A 25,640-nucleotide genomic window follows, 5' to 3' on the forward strand; every position below is an offset into this window, starting at 1 on the left:
CCCACAATCCAAAGATGTGCAGGTTAGGTGAATTGGCCATGCTAAATTGCCCATAGTGTTAGGTGCATTAGTCAGAGGGAATATGGGTCTGGGTGGGTTACTCTTCGGAGGGTCGGTGTGGACTTGTTGGGCTGAATGGCCTGTTTCCACACTGTAGGGAATCTAATCTAATCTAATCAAAAATTCAAAACCTGCATTTGAGGTTATTCTTTCTTGAACTAATATGAATACACAATAAATAAGTTAACCTTCCAATGGATATCTTACTTTTGTCCTTTTGTTAAATCAATTCTTTCAAAGGGCAACTTTTATTTTGGGGTAATGTGCCCATTAGTCATTTCCCTTGTTCATTTCCAGAATGCCACAGCACAGCTGCCAATGTTGTAATGGAACACTTTTAAATAGTTTGGAAAATAGTCTTCTACTGTAATTAAACATTGCTGTCATTTTACATTCTGGGTGGAAAAGTGTTCTAACTTTTCTTAAGTTTACTTATGATTGTGTGGAATATTTTAAACATCATCTTAAATGAGTTAACAACTTTGCTACTTATGAGGAGTTTATGCAGATGTTAACCAATAAGCTAAAAATCACAAACCAAACTAAACCGAATGCTGCCATGTTTAAGGAAATACTCAGTTGTCAAAAGTAATTTATTGGCCAAGTCAATGAACTGTTCAACAAAAACAAAACAATAAGCAATGAAGCAATAAAAATAAAAATGCTGGAGAAGTTCAGCAGTTCTGGCAGCAGCTTTTGTAGAGAGAAACCGATTTTATGTTTCAAGTCCTCCCAAACCTTCTTCAGAAATTTCAAAAATGAATTCTTCATTTCAATTTTAGCAGTTCAGAAACATACTTTGAATGCTTTCTCCCTGGCTAGATCACTCTTTCATATTAAATCTCAATTAGACATATATAGTGTGAAGGGAAACAATTCACAAAACCAATAGGGAAGATGAAAAGATCTGACAAATTACAAATAATCAAATTATTTCAAAAATGTTTTGTTCCGGTCTAAACCAAGTAGCTCAAGACCAGCAGAATGTCATGATTATATTCAAGTAAAATTTTGTTGCTTATGAATTATCCGATGAGCTCCAAGCACCTGGATGTTCAGCAGGAGCACTACCAGAATACCTCAGTTTTGCTGAGCAGATTAACTAATCACAGTCAAATCATACAAGTACAGAGGAACCTTGATTATCCGGCATTCGATTATCTGAATATTGACTTATCCAGTAAGATCACAAGGTCCCGACGCTTGGCTAAACTATGTTATCCAGCATTCAATTGACTGAATGAAATCCTGCCCGCCTGTGTCCTTCAGATAATAGAGATTCCTCTATACTCGGACAATTGATGTTGTCTAGTTATAAGCTGCCACTGGTGAATTCACGAAATGATGGTTCTCTTTGTTTAGAAAAAGAACGAATATTAGTTCTTGGTATCTGGGTTGTGCAAACAATTTAAAATGCTATTTTTTTTCAAAGCTTGCAAGTTTGAAATATCTTCTGCAATGACAGGAACATTTGTCGCTTGGTTGTCATCCATAGATTCACTCTCCCAGTCAGTCAGGGAGCAAAGAAGAGCATCATTTTCATAAGTAGGAAAATAATACCTAAAACAGAAACAACATGGTTGCATGAATTGACATTAAACCAAGATGTGCAAAATTAACAACTGTGAACAATATATGGTTAACAAAGTAGTTTTTTCAGAGAATTTTGAAATTCTCTGAAATAACTTAGGGAGTAGGCGAATGTTGTTCCTCTGTTCAAGAAGGGGAATAGGGAAATGCCTGGGAATTACAGACTCGTTAGTCTTATATCTGTGGTAAGCAAGGTACAGGAAAGGACTCAGATAGAATTTATGACTATTTGGAAAAACATAGTTTGATTAAAGATAGTCAGCATGGCTTTGCTTTGTGAGGGGCAGGTCATGCCTCACAAGCCTTATTGAGTTCTTTGAGGATGTGACGAGACAAGTTGATGAAGGTCGATCAGTGGATATAGTGTATGTGGATTTCAGTAAGGCAGTTGATAAGATTCCCCATGTTAGGCTCATTCAGAAAGTTAGGAGTTATGGGATAGAGGGAAATATGGCTATCTGGATACAGTATTGGCTGCCCAAAAGAAGACAGCGAGTGGTAGTGGATGGAAAGTACTCCACCTGGAGTTTGATAGCCAGTGGTGTCCTGCAGGGATCTGTTCTTGGGCCTCTGCTCTTTGCAATTTTTATAAGTTACTTGGATGAAAAAGTGGAAGAGTGGGTTAGTAGGTTTGCCGATGACACAAACGTTGGTGGTGCTGTAGATAGTGTAGAGGGCTGCTGCAGGTTACAACAAGACATTGACAGGATGCAGAGCTGGGCTGTGAAGTAGAAGATGGAGTTCAACCTGGATAAATGCAAAGTGATTCATTTTGGAAGGTTTAATTTGAATGCTGAATACAGGGTTAAAGAAAGGATTCCTGGTATTTTGGAGGAACAGCGGGATATTGGGGTCCTTGTCCATAGATCCTTAAAGTTACCACCAAAGTTTGATCGGGTTGTTAAAAGGGCGTATTGTGTTTTGGGTTTCGTTAACAGGGGAATTGAGTTTAAGAGCTGTGAGGTCTTTCTGCAGCTCTATAAAACCCTGGTTAAACCACTCTTGGAATAGTATGTCTAGTTTTGGTCGCCTCATTGTAGGAAGGATTTGGATGCATCAGAGAGGATGCAGAGGAGACTTACCAGGATGCTGTCTGGATTGGAGTGCTTGCTTTATGAACAGAGGCTGAGTGAGCTAGGGCTTTTCACGAGGACGAGGAGGAGGACGAGGACGAGGACGAGGACGAGGACGAGGAGGAGGACGAGGACGAGGAGGAGGACGACGAGGACGAGGAGGACATTATTAGATTAGATTACTTACAGTGTGGAAACAGGCCCTTCGGCCCAACAAGTCCACACCGACCCGCCGAAGCGTAACCCACCCAGACCCATTCTCCTACATTTACCCCTTCACCTAACACTACGGGCAATTTAGCATGGCCAATTCACCTAACCCCTGCACATTTTTTTTTGGATTGTGGGAGGAAACCGGAGTACCCGGAGGAAACCCACGCAGACACGGGGAGAATGTGCAAACTCCACACAGAGAGTCGCCTGAGGCGGGAATTGAACCCGGGTCTCTGGCGCTGTGAAGCAGCAGTGCTAACCACTGTGCTACCGTGCCGCCCAGGACGAGGAGGAGGACCACGAGGAGGAGGAGGAGGAGGACCACGAGGAGGAGGAGGAGGAGGACCACGAGGAGGAGGAGGAGGAGGACCACGAGGAGGAGGAGGAGGAGGACCACGAGGAGGAGGAGGAGGAGGAGGAGGAGGAGGAGGAGGAGGAGGAGGAGGAGGAGGAGGAGGAGGAGGAGGAGGAGGACGATGACGACGACGACGACGACGACGACGAGGAGGAGGAGGAGGAGGAGGAGGAGGAGGAGGAGGACGAGGAGGAGGAGGAGGACGAGGAGGACGAGGAGGAGGAGGAGGAGGAGGAGGACGAGGAGGAGGACGAGGAGGAGGAGGAGGACGAGGAGGAGGAGGAGGACGAGGAGGAGGAGAAGGACGAGGAGGACGAGGAGGACGAGGAGGAGAAGGACGAGGAGGACGAGGACGAGGACGAGGACGAGGACGAGGACGAGGACGAGGACGAGGACGAGGACGAGGAGGAGGAGGAGGAGGAGGAGGAGGAGGAGGACGACGACAACGAGGAGGAGGAGGACGAGGAGGACGAGGACGAGGAGGAGGAGGACGAGGAGGAGGAGGACGAGGAGGAGGAGGACGACGAGGAGGAGGAGGACGACGAGGAGGAGGAGGAGGACGACGACGAGGAGGAGGACGAGGAGGAGGACGAGGAGGACGACGAGGAGGAGGAGGACGAGGAGGAGGACGAGGAGGAGGAGGACGAGGAGGAGGACGAGGAGGAGGACGAGGAGGAGGACGAGGAGGAGGACGAGGAGGAGGAGGAGGAGGACGAGGAGGACGAGGAGGACGAGGAGGAGGAGGAGGAGGAGGAGGAGGAGGAGGACGAGGAGGAGGAGGAGGAGGACGACGAGGAGGAGGAGGAGGACGAGGAGGAGGAGGAGGACGACGAGGAGGAGGAGGACGACGAGGAGGAGGAGGACGACGACGAGGAGGAGGAGGACGACGAGGAGGAGGAGGAGGACGATGAGGAGGAGGAGGACGACGAGGAGGAGGAGGAGGACGAGGAGGAGGAGGAGGACGAGGACGAGGAGGAGGAGGACGACGACGAGGAGGACGACGACGACGACGACGAGGAGGAGGAGGAGGACGACGAGGAGGAGGAGGAGGACGAGGAGGAGGAGGACGACGAGGAGGAGGAGGAGGACGAGGAGGAGGAGGACGACGAGGAGGAGGAGGACGAGGAGGAGGAGGAGGACGAGGAGGAGGAGGAGGACGAGGAGGAGGAGGACGAGGAGGAGGAGGAGGAGGAGGACGACGACGACGACGACGACGACGAGGAGGGCGACGACGAGGAGGAGGAGGAGGACGAGGAGGAGGAGGAGGAGGACGACGACGACGACGACGAGGAGGGCGACGACGAGGAGGAGGAGGAGGACGAGGAGGAGGAGGAGGACGAGGAGGAGGAGGAGGAGGACGAGGAGGAGGAGGACGAGGAGGACGAGGAGGAGGAGGAGGACGACGACGAGGAGGAGGAGGAGGACGACGACGACGAGGAGGACGACGACGACGAGGAGGAGGACGACGAGGTGGAGGACGACGAGGAAGAGTGACTTGATACAGGTGTACAAGGTAGTCAGAGGCATAGATAATGAGAGTACATAGCCAGAGACCTTTTCCCAGAGCAGAAATGGCTGGGACGAGGGGTCATAATTTTATGGTGATTGGAGGAAGGTATAGGGGAGATGTCAGAGTTGGGTTCTTTACACAGAATGGTGAGTACATGGAATGCACTGTCAGCTGTGGTAGTAGAGTCAGAGATGTTAGGGCCACTTCAGCGACTGCTGGATGAGCACATGAATGACAGTAAATGGAAGTGTGTGTGTAAGTTAGGTTGATCTTAGATTAAGATAAATGCTCGGCATAACATTATGGGCTGTACTGTTCCATGTTCTCACATCTATGAGAGTCTGTCACCACTGTAGCTATACATCTTAACTTGTATCATTTGGAAGTAGCTCAATACTTAACATATAAAATATACACATATCTGTAAAACATGAGGCATGAAATGTTCAGTTTAATTTAGTATAGCTAATTTGCGTTCATTGCTGAGTTTATTTAATCATGGAATTAATGAATAACTGAAACATCATAGCAACAAGAAAATTAGTACAGAACTCTTGGATTATTTGAATACAATCAAGTCACTGGAGCATTCCTTCAATTTAACCATTCTGTAAGAACAGTGCCATTAATGGGAATTGATTTCTTTCTTGTTTTGTTCTGCTGGACATGACTTGTGTGGAAGAACAAATATCTCATGATTACATGCCCTAAAAAATCCTCCACCTTTTACATGAAATTGTCAAATGCTATCTTCAAATTTTTGTAAGCTGTCAGAAAGACATGTACTTTCCTCTAAGGATTCTGATACATTGGTCAGAATTGTCTTGGGCCAGATCTGTCATACAGTCATAGAGATGTACAGCATGGAAACAGACCCTACGGTCCAACTCGTCCATGCCGACCAAATATCCCAACCCAATCTAGTCCCACCTGCCAGCACCCGGCCCATATCCCTCCAAACCCTTCCTATTCATATACCCATCCAAATACCTTTTAAATGTTGCAATTGTACCAGCCTCCACCACTTCCTCTGGCAGCTCATTCCATACACGTACTACCCTCTGCGTGAAAACGTTGCCCCTTAGGTCTCTTTTATATCTTTCCCCTCTCACCCTAAACCTATGCCCTCTAGTTCTGGACTCCCTGACCCCAGGGAAAAGACTTTGCCTATTTACCCTATCCATGCCCCTCATAATTTTGTAAACCTCTATAAGGTTACCCCTCAGCCTCCGACACTCCAGGGAAAAATGCCCCAGCCTGTTCAGCCTCTCCCTATAGCTCAAATCCTCCAACATCAGCAACATCCTTGTAAATCTTTTCTGAACCCTTTCAAGTTTCACAACATCTTTCCGATAGGAAGGAGACCAGAATTGCACGCAATATTCCAACAGTGGACTAACCAAAGTCCTGTATAGCCGCTACATGTCCTCCCAACTCCTGTACTCAATACTCTGACCAATAAAGGAAAGCACACCCAACGCCTTCTTCACTCTCTTATCTACCAGTGACTCCACTTTCAAGGAGCTATGAACCTGCACTCCAAGGTCTCTTTGTTCAGCAACACTCCTTAGGACCTTACCATTAAGTTAATAAGTCCTGCTAAGATTTGCTTTCCCAAAATGCAGCACCTCGCATTTATCTGAATTAAACTCCATCTGCCACTTCTCAGCCATTTGGCCCATCTGGTGAAGATCTTGTTGTAATCTGAGGTATCCCTCTTCGCTGTCCACTACACCTCCAATTTTGGTGTCATCTTCAAACTTACTAACTGAACCTATTATGCTCGCATCCAAATCATTTATGTAAATGACAAAAAGTAGTGGATCCACCGATCCTTGTGGCACTCCACTGGTCACAGGTCTCCAGTCTGAAAAACAACCCTCCACCACCACCCTCTGTCTCCTACCTTTGAGCCAGTTCTGTATCCAAATGGCCAGTTCTCCCTGTATTCCATGAGATCTAACCTTGCTAATCAGTCTCTAATGGGGAACCTTGTCGAACGCTTTACTGAAGGGCAGCACAGTGGCTCAGTGGTTAGCACTACTGCCTCACAGCACCAGGGTCATAGGTTCAATTCCAGCCTTGAGTGACTGGCTGTGTGGAGTTTGCACATTCTCCTTGTGTCTGCGTGGGTTTCCTCTGGGTGCTCCGGTTTCCTCCCACAGTACAAAGACGTGTAGGTCAGGTGAATTGGCAAAGCTAAATTGCCCATATTGTTAGGTGCATTAGCCAGAGGAAAATGGGTCTGGTTGGGTTACTCTTCGGAGGGTTGGTGTGGATTTGTCGGGCCGAAGGGTTTGTTTCCACACTGCAGAGAATCTAACATAGATCACATCTACCACTCTGCCATCATTAATCCTCTTTGTTACTACTTCAAAAAACTCAATCAAGTTTGAGAGTCATGATTTCCCAGGCACAAAGCCATGTTTACTATCCCTAATCAGTCCTTGCCTTCCAAATAGATGTACATCCTGTCCCTCAGGATTCCTTCCAACAACTTGCCCACCACCGACATCAGGCTCATTGGTCTGTAGTTCCCTGGCTTGTCCTTACCACCCTTAAACAGTGGCATCACGTTAACCAACCTCCAGTCTTCTGGCACCTCACCTGTGACTATCGATGATACAAATAGCTCAGCAAGAGGCCCAGTAATCACTTCTCTCGCTTCCCACACAGAGTTCTCTGTTACACCTGATCAGGTCCTGGGGATTTATCCACCTTTACCTGTTTCAAGACATCCAGCACTTCCTTCTCTGTTATCTGGACATTTTACAAAGTGTCACCATCTATTTCCCTACAGTCTATATCTTCCATATCCTTTTCCACAGTAAATACTCATTTAGTATCTCCCCCATTTTCTGTGGCTCCACTCAAAGGCCGCCTTGCTGATCTTTGAGGGGCTCTAATCTCTCCCTAGTTACCCTTTTGTCCTTAATGTACTTGTAAAAACCCTTTGGATTCTCCTTAATTCTATTTGCCCAAAGCTATCTCATGTCCCCTTTTTGCCCTCCTGATTTCCCTCTTAAGTATACGCCTACTTCCTTTATAGTCTTCTAAGGATTCACTTGGTCTATCCGGTCTGTACCTGGTACATGCTACCTTCTTTTTCTTAACCAAACCCCCAATTTCTTTAGTCATCCAGCATTCCCTATACCTACCAGCCTTTCCTTTCATCCTAACAGGAATATACTTTCTCTGGATTCTCATGATCTCATTTCTGATGGTTTCCCATTTTCCAGCCGTCCCTTTACCTGCAAACATCTGCCCCCAAACAGCTTTCGAAAGTCGGCTGTCAAAATTGGCCTTTCTCCAATTTAGAACTTCAACTGTTAAATCTGGTCTATCCTTTTCCATCACTATTTTAAATCTAATAGACTTATTGTCGCTGGCCCCAAAGTGCTCCCCCACTGACACCTCAATCAATTCCCTTGCCGTATTTCTCAAGAGTAGGTCAAGTTTTGCACCTTCTCTAGAAGGTACATCCACATTCTGAATCAGAAAGTTTCTTGTACACACTTAAATTCCTCTCCATCTAAACCCTTAACACTATGGCAGTCCCAGTCTATGTTTGCAAAGTTAAAATCCCCTACCATAACCACCCTATTATTCTTACAGATAGCTGAGATCTCCTTACAAGTTTGTTTCTCAATTTCCCTCTGACTATTAAGGGGTCTATAATACAATCCCAATAAGGTGATCATCCTTTTCTTATTTCTCAGTTCCATCCAAATAACTTCCTGTCATGTTTACTTTCTAATCCAAATCCTGGCCTTTCAAGTGATCATTCAGCATTAGCCTCAGTCACTAAAGTCTTAAGTACGACCCCAAAGTTTATAGGTCTAACTATAATTATAATTTTCACTTCTGCCGTTTTTTCAAATTGTTACTCCACAATGTTTTCTATTACTTCCTCTTTATCACAATTCTTTGTTTCCAGTTTGGACCGCATCTCATTTCTGGGTTAAATTGTAGATTTACAATACTCTAGATTTAGTTATAGTTGATGTGCAAGGATGAGTATGAAAGTAGATCATCTGGTCTTTTTCTTCATGCTATTCTTGAATGACTTGTTCAGAGGGACATCCAACAACCAAACAAAGGCTGGTTAAACCAACTCATCATATGTTTTGCAATCAAACTTCAATAACAACATAGCCAATGCTACATAATCTGATCACATCCCAGATGAAAATATATATTGCTTTGTGTAGTTCCAGATCCTCTCACACTAGGAAATTTCCTTTTAACATCTTCATGATTAAGTGCCCTTAGGATTTTATTTTCAATCAAGTGACCCCGGATTCTTCTGAACTCGAGGATACAGGCCTAGCCTATCTAGCCTTTCCTCATAAGGTAATCTACATGGTGCACAAGATGCAGTTTCACTAACACCTTGTTGGGGAAGGCTTAAGGGTCCGCATGGCCTACTGATTGGCTCTGATTTCTTATGTTTTTATTTTTAAAATTTTTAAAATTTATTTGTTACAAAATTTAGTTAGGAGCCACTGTGTAATTTTGGTTTGTTTGGTCACAATGCCAAATTGTTTCCTGTCACACACGTTGACATCATCCAGGGCTGGCGCTGAAATCTGCAATGCTTATCTTGCTTGTTTGTTTCAGGTTGATGATTCAGAGATACGAGAAGCTGAGAGTTCATTCTGGCGATTTGCCTTGCATGTTTTGCAACTTTGACTTCCAACTGTGGCCATGTTATGCTTTGCTCATTTATTCTCAAGTGCCTGCCTATGTGGAGATTTCCAATCTATCATGTCTTTCTCAGATACCTTGAATTGTCTAGTTGCTGCACAATTATTTGTCCACTCTGCAATCACAGGTGAGACGATGGTCTAGTGGTATTATCACTCGAGTGTTAATCCAGGGATCCAGGCAACATTCTGGGGACCCGGATTCAAATTGCATCATAGCAGACAGTGGAATTTGAGGCAAACAAAAATCTTGAATTATGGTTTGAATGGTGACCGTGAAACAACTGTCAATTGTTGGAAAAACCCAACTTGTTCACTAATGCCATCCTTACCTGATCTGAACAAAATGTGACTCCAGACGCACAGCAATGACTCTTAACTGCCCCCTGGATAATTTGAGATGGGTGATAAACACTGCCCTAGCATCCTGAATGAATTTTTAAAAAATCTCAAAGGGCTGAATCTTCCTAGAAATCAACTAAGCGTCATTTTGACGAGTTGATTAGAGGGGTGTCTCTCGGTGAGGCCTAGTGAGTTTTCTCATGCGATCTTCTCAAACTCACATCATTACCTATGCACCACTTCCTGCTCTTTGTGTACATACCTCCCACCAAGACTTACAATCTACCACTCTCACATGAAACATCTTCCTTTTGTCACTCTCAGCCACTAAATTGCCCCCACAGTAACTAATCCTGCATGGCATGTGCAGTGCCTACTCACTCACTTGGATCATCACATCACCTGTCCCCCACCAGCATGAACAGTTGTGCCAGTCATTTTCATCACACTCAATCCCTCCTTATGTTTCATCCAGGAGAAAATTGCCTATAAATGAGAGGAGACAGCCAAGATATCGGGTGGGGTATCCGACATTTGGCTCCTCACTTCCTATGAGTACAGAATCCTGGCTGGTGAGGACTGTGACTGTTCAAACCATGATGCCAAAACCTCCATGTCCTAACGACCAAGTGAGGAACATTGCCCATTTGCTGTGCTACTGTCCCATTACCACCACTATGAATGCACTCTGAAGATGCACCTTTGTTGGTGACATATTCTCTCTTTTGTCTCCTCCAGGTACTAATGATATTTGCACTGTTGTGGTGGTGCTCATCAGCCCTGAAACACATTCTCTTCCTCTACCTTGGCGCAAGAAGCCACAGATTTCTTACAGGCTGCCTTCTGCACTCTCCACCAGCTCAGATACTGATGACACCTAAGTGGATAGCTTGGTAAGATTACAGTCAGGAGCACATGCTGGTGAACATACCACTGCCATGTTTCTACAGGTGATCAAGGAAGGAATATTACTGTTTGAGGACTGTCAGAGACCAGAAACCAATTCCAGGGAAGTTTAAGCCTATAGTTTCAGCAAATAATAACTTCATTTAAATTGTAAAAAAGGTATCTTTAGGTTTTTCTTTATTGTTGAATGCACATTGAACTAGGAATAGGGCTGTTTTTCAAAATAAAGGAAAGAATTATTGCACTTTTGAAAAACAAGCTACTGAAACTCCGCGAGTGTGTTAACACTCTTGCTTTGCAAGCAGTGGGGAAGATTAAGAAGAAACTCCAGGGGTCTGTGACAAAGTGCGATTCAGCCAAAAACAAGTTGTTGATTATAGAGTTGTAACCAGTTGTGGGTGGCAAAAGCCACTGACCCACCAACAATTATCAAATTGACTCCCGGGGAGCTAAACAGCTTGTGGGTGAGCACATTGGTGGCAGAAACTTTCAAACTGCCAAAAAGGGCAGGTGATGTGTGCGTGTGTGTGTCGTTGCTAAAATATCTAGAGACTGAAGGAAGCCACTTTATTTTCCTTCACCAGTTACTGTACGTTGTTGTTTTTAACCAATAAACACAGATACCATATTATTTGTGAACTAATTGCTCTGTGCTTCCTGTCAAGAAATGAAAAAATAAACTTAAGGATTCGAGAAACCCAAAGAACTCCTTCAAAGCCCGAGGACTATGAGAACTGGGAAGATGCTGGCAATTTGGACAATTAGGACGCATCTTTCCAGACTGTAATATGTTGTTTACTCATCATAATCATTATCTGTTATCTCTGATGCTGCAAGGTGTGGTGAAGATTGCTTGGATCAAGGATTTGTAGTGCACTGCCTAAAGTTCACACAGGTCAGGTAGTGTTCCTAAGAGTCTTCCACCTCTATTGTATGGGCGTATGTGTAATGTTATGATGCTTTGAAGGGCCTCACATCGTTCAAAAATGACACCCCCTCTCACACAGAGCAAAGTACTTAACACTCCCATTCAGGTATGATTGTAGCTATCTTCATCACCATTGTACACTTGTTATTTGTATCCCAGTGGGAGGAAACAGTAGTCACACTTCATACAGAAAGATTCAGGCTCAGCTTATTACCCTTGGTAAAAGCTCAAAATGTACACATTGCCTTCTTGGTAGCCCTCCTTTCAATCTTGTCAGCTTTGACCATCCCCACATTCCCACTGATCCCTCGCTCTAGGTATTGATCTCCCCATTTAACCCCTTGCCCCAGGCATATTTCCACACCCCATGGAAACCAGGCGATTGCTGTTGATGATCCCAAACTCCCACCTTGTGTTACTCTTACCCTTCCATGCTTTTATCTTCATCCCCAAACCTCCATCTCATATGTAGAGGTGTCATCCCTTCTACATCAGAGCATAAATCTGGTAGGATTGTACAACAATCTAATAATTTCATGACCACCTTTACTCATCTAATTAAGTTTTTATTTCATTAACTGAATTTAAATTTACATTTCCAGCCTCTGGATCAACAAGCAATAGCATTGCCACGATAATAACACACCCTTAAATTAGAAATTCAGTATACTAACATACAGGTAACAAACAGCACTAAGTATATGGTAACAATAGGGAAAATATATTCACAGTATTTGAAACTAATTAAACTACTTGAATTTAACACTTACTGTGGTTGATCCCAGGCAGATTTGTCTAGCATTGACATAATGTGGTTTGTCTCAGTCATATGGCTGACAACATCTGCTTTTGAGCTAAATGCTTCCCCACACTTATTGCATCGGCACTGGTGAATTTCTCTTCTGATAAAATTTACTAATTTTACCTGTTGGTAGAAATTTAAACCTGCGAAATATAGAGGGAAAAAAAAACAACCTTTTTTCAGTGTATTCAGGATAAAATACATGCGAGCTCCAAATTGTCACAGAATGTTATAATGCACCTCAAAATAGCAGTAAACATGTGAAAATCAATTATAGGAAAAGACCAAGTGACTCATCAAATTAGTTTCATAGTGTTCTTAGATTTGAGATGTTATTTTGTATAGCTTCCCTCAGAATTTTGGAGATTAAGCTTATCAACTTATAAAATGGCGTTATTCGGTGGGGTGGAGGTCACAGTTTCTGTAGCTTAGTATTTAAACTACCCACTATCAATACTTTGCCACTATTGACTCGTTTGTTTTTATAGTATGAGTCTTAAAATGAGGAGAAATATTTCTGTGCAATCCTTGGAGTTAGACACTGGGAAATTTGTATCTCTGTAAATATTATCAGTCTTGTGGATCAGATTGCCAAATCTACATTACAATTGCGCCAGGGAGCAGTAATTTTTCAGAAGAAAATGTTAACAAGATGTAAGATCCAGGTACGAAGAGAGTAAAGAAACATGATTCTATGGTTTTGAACAAACAAACACAAAATTTACTAATATAAATTTAGAACAGTATTACAAAGCAACAATATACAACTTACTCTAACATCCAGAATTAACCAGACATAAATACATAAACTAGCTAATACCCCCCAAAAGAAGAAACATATTCAGTCAAGACAGATTCCATGGATTTATCAGCAACCTGTTCCTTTGATGCTGCCTGACCTGCTGCGCTTTTCCACGAACACATTTTTAACCTCCTTTATCAGCAACCTCGCAGACATGAATGAATCATGGACAAAATTCCACCTGAGATTCAATTTCTTCTCTTTTGGAGATCAAGCTTCAAAATTCCCTCAAAAACCATTCCATCACAGACTTCCTGAAAGCCTGATCATGTACTTCACCCTCCTTTCTTAGGATGATATTCCACGAGATGCATGAAACTGCACTCCAGCACCTACTTGCAGGTACAATTGCATTATTTTTGCTGATAGCTAGCTTCACCAAGAAAATACAGTCCCCAAGTTTCTCAGAATTCTAACTGTTCTCAGCTGCATGGAGCAAATATTTCTTCTGGACTTCTTTCATTCTCCTGTTAAACCCCACTGAACTATAAATTATTCACAGACTTCAATGAGTCACCACCCAACATCTCACACATACTTCTCTTTATCACAGATTGCTGGTTTACACAGTTAAAATAGATTGCAAAGAAGGATTTTATCAGTCTAATTTTAAATTGAATATTTATCCTTTGCAATTTTTGTTTATTCTTCTATTTTTCAGCCAGAAAGTCTTTAGCTGCTACAAAAGATAATGCTTTGAGAACCTCCATTCTAGGCTAATAGAAAAATTGCTGGAGCATTGCGGCCAACTGATCTCCTCTTTCATTGTTGAGAATCGCTAAATGCCTACATTTGATGTCAGGAATTCCGTATGGGAAGATTGTGGGTGGAAATGTGTATCCTACGTTTGAAGACATTACATCAACATAACAATGTCAATAAAGCTATTGCAGAAAATATAACCAAATAATATCAAGAACATTTTTTGTAAATATAATAGATCTAAAACCATACATACCCATTTCAGACTTCAATTTTGGAAAGTCAAATTGATGGGCTACCTACAAAATAGGGCAGGCAGTTTAATGTCAATATCAACAATGCTAACAATAAAATTGCATTAATAACATTCTGGCATGACAAGGTGAAAAGAATGGGGGGAAAGCAGTGTATTGGCTGCTATATTTTTAACTGCCTTGATAGTCACAACAAATATTTGAAATCTTTTTCAGCATGCAGATATATCACACCTCAATTAACATATAGTTTGCTGTATCAAAATGAAGGAGCCAGCTACAAGGTTATTAATGAACCTTAGAAAAATAATATAATATGACATTAAGCACATGCACAAACATAGGTCTAACATTTCAAAAGGACAGAAGTTCTGATACAAAATAAAATGACAGCACAAAGTTGTGGAGAAGCTAATCAAGTCTGTCAGAATCTGTCGGGCAAGAAACAGATAATTTCTGACAAGAATTTTTTAAATTGCATAATTTTTAAAGACGCTTGATTTGTTATTTTTGAATATGGGACTATGACTGTTTTGTGGATGCCTTGCATCCTAAGGAGTAACAAAATCCATGCAATCCTTGAATTCTCAGTGAATAGTGTTCTCTACTTTGTTCTGTCACTGGTACTGGCTTTCAGATCTTGTAAAAATAACAGGAAGAAATGAAGAGACTTTTTCAGTCCTTTGTGTTATCCATTTATGTTCTTCTCCTTTCTGCCCGAAAACTGTTGTTCTAAAATACAGTTCACTTGTGCATATTCATTTGGCATTATTTTTCCAAGCTAATGTGCAGGCAATTCTTTCCTAGTATCAAACACTTTCTGGAAGATGTAAATGAAAAATAATAATGTGAAATAACCTACTTGGGCTGCACTTACTGACCTGTGGCACAGCTTGCCCAGAGGAATTAAAATGTCATGACCCGAACAATTCTCAAATCCTTAAATTAACGATGTTTTCAAGTAATTAAATAGAATTCTTTGCACCAGTATTTCAAATGCAAGATGTTGTGATTTAGAAGTAATGATACATTTCTATTACTGCACAAGATGACCAAGAGTTTATGATTTAGAGATGCCGGTGTTGGACTGGGGTGCACAAAGTTAAAAATCACACAACACCAGGTTATAGTCCAATAGGTTTAATTGGAAACACTAGCTTTCGAAGCGCCGCTCCTTCCTGATTAGACGCCCAGTTTTGTTAAGAATTTATGGACAATTATTTGGAAGTATTTGAAGCTGCAAAAGAAACTAGGTTGAAACTGAACAAGGTCTATTTGCCACATCCTCATGAGAACCTTTCATTCCACTACTCAGGTGGACTTAAATCTTAAAAGAAAGTAATTCAAAAGTAATTCATAATACTATTAATTAAATCCTCTCTACCCCCTCCCAATCTGCCAGCCTTTTCAAAATATCTTGAATGTTATTAATATTGATATTCTAGATACGTAACAATTTTACAGAATGCTTTTATAAATTAAGTGATAGTTTTGTAATGATATTCAAATTTTATAGTGGGGATGGAATTGAATACTAATACACATCTCAAATTGTAAGCTCCTTTAATTATATTTTACCCATTTATGTATTTCTATTTTAGTTTTCTCGTGGTATATATTTTTCTCCTATTGATAGGCCATTCAGCTTCATGCCCATAAGCTACTATTTGATCTATGTTGGGGTCCATAAACTAAAATACCCAAATTCATTGAATGACACCCAAATGAAGAAATTACCAACAAGATTCCATATTTTGTCACCTTTTTCCTTTAAATGAAAGTAAATCAACATGAATTGACAGGCAAATGAAGTTACAAATAAAAGTATAAATGACTTTAAATAGTCTCTATTTACTTTACACATTAGGCCTGGAATCCTTTCCAACAACAGCGTTCACTTTCAAGTTTTATGGGGGCATCATTTTCGTCGGCACACCTCTCTGAAATCTCTTTTTCTTGGGTCACCACAGTCCTGATGATGCAACTTTCCAGAGTTCCTTTTCAACTGACCAACCAAATCAAACCCATTTTGGCCATTTCTGGGAAATCACCAGGCACCTTAATGTGCCTGGTGTCTCAAAGCTATTCAGTCCCCTCTAAACTTTCCAGACAGAAAAAACATTATCTTTTCTTGAGAGTAATTTACTTCTCGCCTTGGAAGAATTCTGTGTTCTACTTTGCATCTGAAATAACTGCACAGGTGCTAGCATTCTGTCACCAAGTCATCCTTTATTTACATATGCATACTAGCCAGCCAGCTGGAGTCAGTCCCTGAAAAGAGAAAATTCAGAATTCTCTGTTCATTTTTTTTAAAAAGAGTCAGTCCCCTTAACTGAGGAGATTCTAATCTCCTGATTATATATATATATTTTCTTTCCTTACCGACTAACTTGCAGTAGTGTTTATATTTTCCCCAGCACCCATGTTGTGAATTCCCTGTTTGTTTTTTTTTTCTTCCTTTTTATTTTTCTTTTTTTTTTCTTTGTGGACACTCCCTTTTTTTTTACACTACCACCTAAGTGCGGTAGTGCTTATTTTTTTCCCCAGCACCCATGGTGTGTGTGTGCGCAGGTGTGAGACACAGTGAAAGACACAAAGTGCACCAATCTTTATTCAAATTCCACCACCAGGAAGATAGGAATACACCCGGGTGGCCAGTGACAAACACTGCCCTTCACATCAAAGGGCAGTGCTGTGTGATCAAAACAGTGAGGGGGAGGGTAGGGACTAAATCAAAATAGAGTTGGAGGGAGAAATAATTCCCTGTTTGTTTTTTTTTTCTTGTGCAAACGCCCACACCCAATATACGATCCTCTGTTTTTTTTCTTTTCTTTTTTTTTTATTTGCGGTAGTGCTTATTTTGTCCCCAGCACCCTAATTCCCTGTTTGTATTGGTCACCCTGGGCTTGCCGATTGGCTGAGGTTAACAACCTCAATCAAGAATCTCATAGTCAATAAGGTCCAACTGGTTCCAATCATGACAAATGTCATTGTCTATTTTCTCTTGGTCTCTGCAGCTGGGCAATGATTACATTATGGCAACTGTTTCTCAAGCCACAGATACGATCACACCTGCTGAATTTCTCTAACACTTTTTGTTTGTATTGCAGGTTTCCAGCATCTTTTGCTGCTTTTGTTTGAGTAGGTAGTCTCAAGACTTGGTACAGGCTTGATGTGCTGAATAGCGTTTTTCTGTGCTGTATAATTTTACCAATTTTGCTGGTGTACTGCTAACAGGCCAGGGGGTCACAATTGATGAAAACTCTTAAAACAAAGTCTTTTTCAAATACTCTTACCAACAATTACACTCTCCACAAATCTTTTAAACAACAAATTTTCCTTACTGTATTTTCAGGTAGTCACACGTGTGGCACTTGAGCGGGTATGGTCTGGATATGCTAATTTTTGTTTCCCTCGCAGGGATGCAGTTATTATTTTGATGGGAAGGGGGTGGGGTTTGAGGTAGGGTTAGGGAAGCTCCATTGGTGTTAGACTTCCACCTACTTCTATGTCCATGTGACCCTTTTCCCAACTCCCTGGACTGGGTCATTCAGTGAGAATATCAGGCTACCAGCAGGATTCTCAACATCAAGGGGGAGCTTGCTTTTGCTGTGAGAAAATTTTAAATGGTGTCTGCTGTTACAACACTAGAAAATGAAATGATGAACCTGAAATAGGATGACTAGAAAATAGGAAGACCAAAGATTAAAGTGAAGATTCTCTCTGGAGGTTGTTGCTAACTGAACTGTTAAAGGCTAGATTTCAGAAGGGGAAGTGGCATTATAGGCCCTCTCCCTCTACTAGGAGAATGTGTTGCTCATATCATAATTCCAGATGGCAGAATGCCATTTTCTATACAGCAGTAATAAGGAGCAAAACTTGATAACAAGAATGTACACCTTCTGTACTATAGTTCTCTCTAACTGGGGCATGAAGTGAACTTTGACATGGATTATGGCCTTGGTTTCCTTGCATATGTTTGGAGAGGAAGCAGTAGTTAGCAAAGGCCCTTACAGTAAAGGAAGTCCTGATTGGTTCAGGATTTTGGTAAGGGTGTCACTGCCTAAGCTTTCTAATTATGGATGGGATTTTGGAAAATAACTCCCTCTAAATGTTACTGTTAGTGATATACATTGGATTACGTGACTGAAGAGCAAGTTGCATGATATGCTTTCTAATCAGAAGAAGTCTGCAGCAGAGATATTAAGGACAAATAAAGAGAACCTTTAGAAGTTTATATGCCCAATAAAAGCTGAGAAAGAGAAAGTGAGGACTGCAAATGTTGGAGGTTAGAGTCAAAACGTGTGGCACTGGAAAAGCACAGTGGGTCAGATATTCCTGATAAAGGGTTTATGCCCGAAACATCAACTCTCCTGCTCCTCGGATGCTGCCTGACCTGCTGTTGCTTTTCCAGTGCCACACTTGTTGACAATAAAAGCTGAAAGTTAACAAGATACAAATGACTTCAATGACATCAATTCATTGAAAGGAATAATAATGAAAGCTGGAAGTGTTTTTCTTTTCAACAAGGAAATACAGTAGCCTATTTGTATATGTAATTAGACAAGATCACTATAGCACATTTATACGTTTCTGCCCCAAAAGTGTTTATTTGATTTAAAAACGACAAATATTAAGCTTTTGTTAGCTCTCAGGTAATTTCATTAAGAGAATGTTATAAAATCCTTTTAAGGTATGTGGTGCTTTTAATAAAATATGAAAATCAAGGCACATATTATGTAAGCTATTTTGTTTGTTGACTGCTCAGTGGATAAGTTACACATTTCATGGTTTTATTTTACTGAGTTTTACCTTCATGTGAATTTCCAGTTTTTCAGTTGTATCTTTTGCTTTCTCACAGAAGAGGCAAACAACACATACTGGATGATCTTGCCAATCTGACCAATCACTGTAAAAATAAATCATCAGAAATATTTATAATAGCTTGTTCCTGTTCTTAAATGTTCCTCTTAAATATTACAAAAATAGCCAAATGCTTTACAAATGAAAGGTGACACTTACAGGTCCTAAACGAGTTTGAATTCAATATAAAAGAATATAGCCTTCTCATAACCAACACTAGCAAGACAAGCACAAGAATTTGTGGCAATATCAATGGTCCAAATACTGGCACTTGGTTGACTATGTTATTGTCGGAGCAAGGAATGCACATTATGTTCATAGTGACTGCAGGAACCCAACGGTGCACAATGAGCACTTGTGACAATAAGGGACAAAAACAGAAATTGCTAGAAAACCTCAGCAGGTCTGGCAGCATGTGTGGAAAGAAATCAGAGTTAACGTTCCAGGACTCGTTGGAACGTTTCCAGCAATTTATATTTTTGTCTCTGATTTACAGTATCCATAGTTCCTGTGAAGATAATCTTGATTTCACTCAAGGAATCATTATGACTGGTCCACAGAAAATGACTAAGAGCTACACAGAAGCAACCTAAGTGTTCCTCCACCAGGATTTAAATAACATTTAGATTTGGGATGACAATTGACAGCTAACAGTAGTGGCATACCATGCTAACTGATAAACACTCAGAACAAGAGATCTCTTTTCGACATTCAACTTTATCTCGCTTCACCATCTTTGTTCAATCTTCCACAGTTAACATCTTGTAAAGGGACCACTGTATTCAAAGGTTGAACAAAGGGGTAGTCACTGGACTAGCAATGCAGAACCACAGGTGAATGTTGTGGAGACATGAATTCAAATCCCACTGTGAGAGATGTTGAATGTGGAATTCAATAAAGCAACTCCTGGAATAAAAAGCTATCTTAAAGGCAACCATATAACAACTGTTGAATGTTGCAAAAACCTATCCGGGTCACTAACGTCCTTTAGAGAAGGAAAAATCTACCATTCTGACCTGGTCTGGCCGACATACGAATCTAAACCCACAGTAATGTGGTTAATTAGAAATGGGCAAATTAACTAATTTAAATAAAAGAGCAGAGCAGAGATTTAGCAATTAGAAGTGGGCTTCCTGACCATTCAAAGCCTTGATCTTTCCCAAATTAAAATTTCAAGGGTTTGGTAAAATCAAAGGTAATAGTGCAATTTTTAAGTGTTAAGTGCATTATATGAATTTCATCAAAAAACTGTCTGTAATCAAGTGTACAATTAACGGTAGCGGAAACTAGGTAGCTGCATTGTACTATCAAATTCTCCATTGTTACTGAATTAAATTAATTTACAGTAAACTGCCCAACTCTCAATAAATGGCTTATGAATCATTTCAAAATCACTTTATGTTACTCCTTGTGATGTTATATTCTAAGAACCGACTAGATACAAATTTAAGGTACAAATTATGAAGGGTGGAGTTCGATCTTATTGTTTATGTTTGTCATTGGCAGCATGCTAGTGCAATGAAAAATTCTTCTTACATAAATACAAAATGCTCTCCAAGATATAAACATGGAAAATAAAAGAAATTCACAAAACAAATCAAACTTATCATTGTGTCAGTAATACTGAGCATATATGGCAGTTAATAAATAGTGAATTTTATTGTCAGGGCCTGTCAACATTCCATCAGTTTTCCAAGTGCAAGAACTTGGATGCATTCTGTCCCATGATGTAGCATGGTGTAAACAAGAGTAGACAACAGCTTACACCACTGATTACCTTTTCCTCCATTGACTGATGAAAGAGAGGAATGAGTTAATAGTTGCAAATTAATTACTATTTCACATTGCTTTCTCCTCAAGAAAATATCTGAACACAAGGGTAACTAAATTAAAAAAATACTCTTAATAACGTGGAAAATAAATGGACTGAGTAAGGCTGCAGATGGAAATTATAAAATGCTATTTCTTCTGTCATGTGGTGTCTGACGCAATTTGAATCACAAAACTGCCAACTTTTCATTATTGCAATGTATGACTTAACTTGAATCACGCGACTGCATTAGTGCATTGTAATTTCCTCCAGATTTCTTTGATACATTTCCAAAAACAAAGGCAACTTTCTCACAGAAAATATGCACAAATTGAAAATGGTAGAAATTTGAAGCCTTTAAACTACTTACTCATCTTGCTCTTCTATCATTTCTCTGTCATCTTCAGATTGAACTTCCTCCCAGTTCTTTCCAAGTTCCTGAGAGTCAAATTAAACAATAGTTTTCACAGCTTTGAGGAAATACGAAAAGTCTTTTGTTCATTTGGTCAAATGCTATACTTGGTTGCTTGAGTTTTAAGTCACAGTGCCAGAGTCCATTCTAAGTTACTCAATGAGTTACCCAGCTATTGAACTTCCAATTGAAATCTTTTGTCATATATTCTTTCTTCATATCACTTTATATAATAAATGGAAACATATTCGATAGTACAGGAAATTATTTTGAAAAGAAATGTCAGCTCAGGTTTACTTTATCTGCAGATGCAAGCATATGATTTCCTTTGAAGCCTCAAATAACCCCATCAAAAACAGGATGAAGAGTACAAAAGTGAACTACTAGTATGGGTAATCACATTTTGAAATGTCATCGGATTCCAAGAGTGGACATGTCTTAAACTCCAGGGCATTTTCACTGCTGAGGCTGACTACTAATGTAAGTATAACATGTCTTGGCAGAAAATGTGATTCAATCTATATGTACATATATAGGAAACATAATTTTGGGGATCAAAAATGGGGCTAGTGATAGATGTTGGGTCAACTTTCATTGTGATTTGTAGTGCACCAAGTAGAGGAGTTTCTTTCTTCTAAAAATCATAAACGTGTTAACAGAAAACAAAATTAGCTTCTGAGCATTACAAGCTCAAATCAAAAATTTGATTGGAGTGGAATTCATAATTCTTATTAACTGAAGATAAACAAAATATAGAACTCATCACCTGCATATGAAAGCAGGTGAAAGCAAAAAAAAGGCTGTTGAAATGAATGAACAATTTAAACTTGAAAGATTGTTAATTTAAAACATACATTGGAAGTAGAACAGGACAGTTTGCTGTAAGGGAAGGATAATCAGTCTGATTTGAAGTATGTTATTTCTTCAGAGGTCTTCATATTGTAATAATATTAATTTATAGCTTTTCTTTTTAGAGGGGGAAAAGGATTCTTATATTGCAAGATTTCAATATAGTTCCAAGTGCATAAAAATGCTAAAATAATAATCAGTGAACTTCTTGCTCCAGGAGGAGTTAATCTGAAGTAATCAATGAGCATTTTCTCTCTGACTTCCATGGTATACTTATTTCTAGGGTTTCAGCAAGGTTTCAATATTGTGCTACGAAGACAACAGTTTTACTAAAAGAGAGAGAGATTGAACAAACCATTATCCTTCTGAATTAGAGTTTAAAATAAAACTTGTACTGAATGACAGAATCAAAATCAGACTTATAATTAATGGCTTCATTTTGTGGTACAGCAATTATATGTGGTGAGAGAAATTTTGATAATAAAACAAGGATTTATAATGAGCTTGTTAGAACAATGAAAATTTAAAAATGTAATAGCTGAGTAGTAATCAAGAGTATACTTAAATTTACTAAGTACACGGAAACACACTTGCAATAATGTTTGATCACTATTGATTTTGAACCGATCATAAGCAAAAAGCATCTTCTAAAATATGAGACAGTTGAAGTGAAGTGAGCAAACTGTTAATCATAAACATCTGAAAAAGCAGCTCTCAATGCCACTACAGACTTATCAAGCAAATTTAAATAGTTCCAAACGTTCCATGGCTTTTTAAAATAGATATTTTTATTAAAATAAAGATTTTTAAATAAAATTACAAAAGAAATTACAATACTAACAAACTGACAAGAGAAAAAAAAACATTATATGTATATAACAGCACAAGAGAAAAAAAACCATAAACAAAACACAACTATACTCATGTGCAAAACAGGCAGATAAATAAAGGTGATAAATAAGTAAATAAATAAATCAAACAGCTCAACACAACAAAACATTAGCACCTGACCTCCAACAGCCCTAGGTATTACACACAAATTTATTCGAAATTCTTCCTTCAAAGACATCAAGCACACTAGATCAGACCGTCATAGCGATACAAAAGCCCTAGTTAAAATTTCAGAAAAATCTATATCCAAAGAGTCCAGAAAGGGTTGCTATATCCTATAAAAATTTTCAGTTTTCCGGTGTACTATATTTGTAAAAACGTCCAAAGGAATATATTCCATGGTAAACCTATACCAACCCATCAGACCCGGGGGGGCTTTCAGAGATCCAACACATTAGAATATTTTTCCTTGCACAAAACGCGAGAATATTAATTTTTTTTTCCACATGAGCATCCAAAGAAGATATATTGGGTGGGTCCAAAAGAGGGAGATAGGGTCCATCTTAATATCGGCACCCCAAGACCCTCTATAATGCGTGCCACAGCACTCCATTATGTACGGAGCCTGCCAATGCTTGCTTTATACTTTGGACACAATGAAGATACTCCCATTTTAAATTTTGAGACATGGTCTGGGGCCAGATGGACCCTGTGCAAAATCTTTAGCTGCATGGCATGGGTCCTATTACAGATCAAAATCTTTCCCACATTCTTGCAAATCCCCCCCACCCCGCATATCTCCATAGTGATCTCATACCCAAATTCTCTCTCCCACACCCAACAAAGCCGTTCAATGTCTTTTGAAACATCACCCCGTAACATATGATAAAGAGTTCTAATAGAGAGAGTACTTTTGAGCATGAAAGCACCCTCTTCTCCATAACAGATGTGCAGGGATTGGTTAAGTGCATGGTCCCTTTTTGAATAAAATCCCTGACCTGAAAAAAGTGGAAAAGGTTTCTGGTAGCTAAACCATATTTACGGATTATTTGCTCAAAGGACATCATTATTTCACCTGCAAATAAATCGCTCAAACAGGAGATTTCCTAAGCTGCCCAGAACTTAAATCTGGGGTCCATTACCCCCGGCTGAAAACCCAATATATCAGCTATGGGGGTAAGAAAGGACATTTTGGATGTATTACCCTCCCTGTGCCACAGTGCCCTCCATGCCTTAACAGTATTAATAATTATTGGATAACCGCAATATTCCGTGACTGTCTTCAATTTATCTAAAAACAGCACGCTAATGCGGGGACATTTTGCCTGTGAGGCCTCAGTATTCAGCCATATTGAAGCTGGGTCTTTACAAGCTCAGAAACTAACAAAAGATAGAAGGGAACTTAATTCGTATAGAGCGTAGAACGTTACAGTGCAGTACAGGCCATTTGGCCCTCGATGTTGCACCGACCTGTGGAACCAATCTGAAGTCCATCTAACCTACACTATTCCATGCTCGTCCATATGCCTATCCAACGACCATTTAAATGCCCTTAAAGTTGGCAAGTCTACTATTGTTGCAGGCAGTGCATTCCACGCCATTATTACTCTGAGTAAAACAACTACCTCGGACATTTAACCTATATTTATCGCCCCTCAATTTAAAGCTATGTCCCCTCATGCTGGCCATCACCATCAGAGGAAAAAGGCTCTCATTGTCTAACCTATTTAACCCTCTGGTTATCTTACTTTTCGCAAACTTCTTCTCTCCAACGAAAACAGCCTCAGTTCTCTCAGCCTTTCCTCATAAGGCCTTCCTTCCATACCAGGCAACATCCTAGTAAATCTCCTCTGAACCCTTTCCAAAACTTCCACATCCTTCCTATAACATGGCGACCAGAACTGTACGTAATGCTCCAAATGTGGTTGCACCAGAGTTTTGTAAGGCTGCAACATGATCTCATGGTTCTGAAACTCAATCCCTTTACCAATAAAAGCTAAAACACCATATGCCTTCTTAACAACCCTATCAATCTGGGTGGCAACTTTCAAGGATCTTTGTACCTGGAAGGGTATCTTTTAATATCCGGGAAATCCACTCCTCCTCACCCCCTCAACTGCGATTTAGACAGCTTGTTAAGAGGTCGCCAAATAAAGGAGCTAAACCATCTATTAAATCTCTGGAATGTTTGCCTCGGAAAAATTAAGAGGAACATTCATACAGGATATAACAAACGGGAGATAACATTCATTTTGATAAGAGCTACCTGGCCTAGCCAGGATATTGGAACAGCCTCCCATTACTGAAGATCTTGCTTAATTCTGTCAAGCAAATGGGTTTCTCCAGTACTCAAATTCGCTCTTTTGAAGAATTGATCTCGGTTTCTGAAGCTGCTGTTTTTCTTTCATCTTGCTCCATTCAATGTCCTATGCCTTCCAGATACTCCTCGTGCTTGTTGAGCATGACTGTGCTCGGGTTCAGTCTGTCGCGGAACTTCTTTTCATTTGGTGACTTGATCATCTCTCAGTTTCGCAAACTCCGTAGCCAGGGCCTGGTGAGTGAATGACTCCAATGGGCTAGAAGAGGGAGCTGCAGCTGCAGCCATGGAAGTGTCTGATTTCTCAGGTGAGTG

At 40.5% G+C, this 25,640-nt stretch overlaps 1 protein-coding gene and 1 long non-coding RNA gene across 2 annotated transcripts in view; one reads left to right on the forward strand and one right to left on the reverse strand.

Moving 5' to 3' along the window:
• Nucleotides 1–283: 283 nt before the first annotated feature.
• Nucleotides 284–25,640, reverse strand: part of znf277 (zinc finger protein 277) — a 74,921-nt gene continuing 49,564 nt past the window's right edge. The window contains exons 8-12 of the mRNA XM_043709521.2: nucleotides 21,287–21,354; nucleotides 19,056–19,152; nucleotides 14,246–14,288; nucleotides 12,454–12,628; nucleotides 284–1,620 (exon numbers count right to left, since the gene is read on the reverse strand). Coding sequence (XP_043565456.2) covers nucleotides 1,437–1,620; nucleotides 12,454–12,628; nucleotides 14,246–14,288; nucleotides 19,056–19,152; nucleotides 21,287–21,354 — 567 coding nt within the window. The 3' untranslated portion in view covers nucleotides 284–1,436. The remainder of the gene's footprint in view (nucleotides 1,621–12,453; nucleotides 12,629–14,245; nucleotides 14,289–19,055; nucleotides 19,153–21,286; nucleotides 21,355–25,640) is intronic.
• Nucleotides 21,773–25,640, forward strand: part of LOC148146757 (uncharacterized) — a 41,656-nt gene continuing 37,788 nt past the window's right edge. The window contains exons 1-2 of the long non-coding RNA XR_015760438.1: nucleotides 21,773–21,808; nucleotides 25,448–25,633. This is a non-coding gene — a long non-coding RNA (uncharacterized LOC148146757). The remainder of the gene's footprint in view (nucleotides 21,809–25,447; nucleotides 25,634–25,640) is intronic.

This window comes from Chiloscyllium plagiosum, unplaced genomic scaffold (assembly GCF_037043375.1).
Source record: "Chiloscyllium plagiosum isolate Xiang-an unplaced genomic scaffold, Cpla_swu_hap1 HiC_scaffold_19, whole genome shotgun sequence".
Lineage (NCBI taxonomy): Eukaryota > Metazoa > Chordata > Chondrichthyes > Orectolobiformes > Hemiscylliidae > Chiloscyllium > Chiloscyllium plagiosum.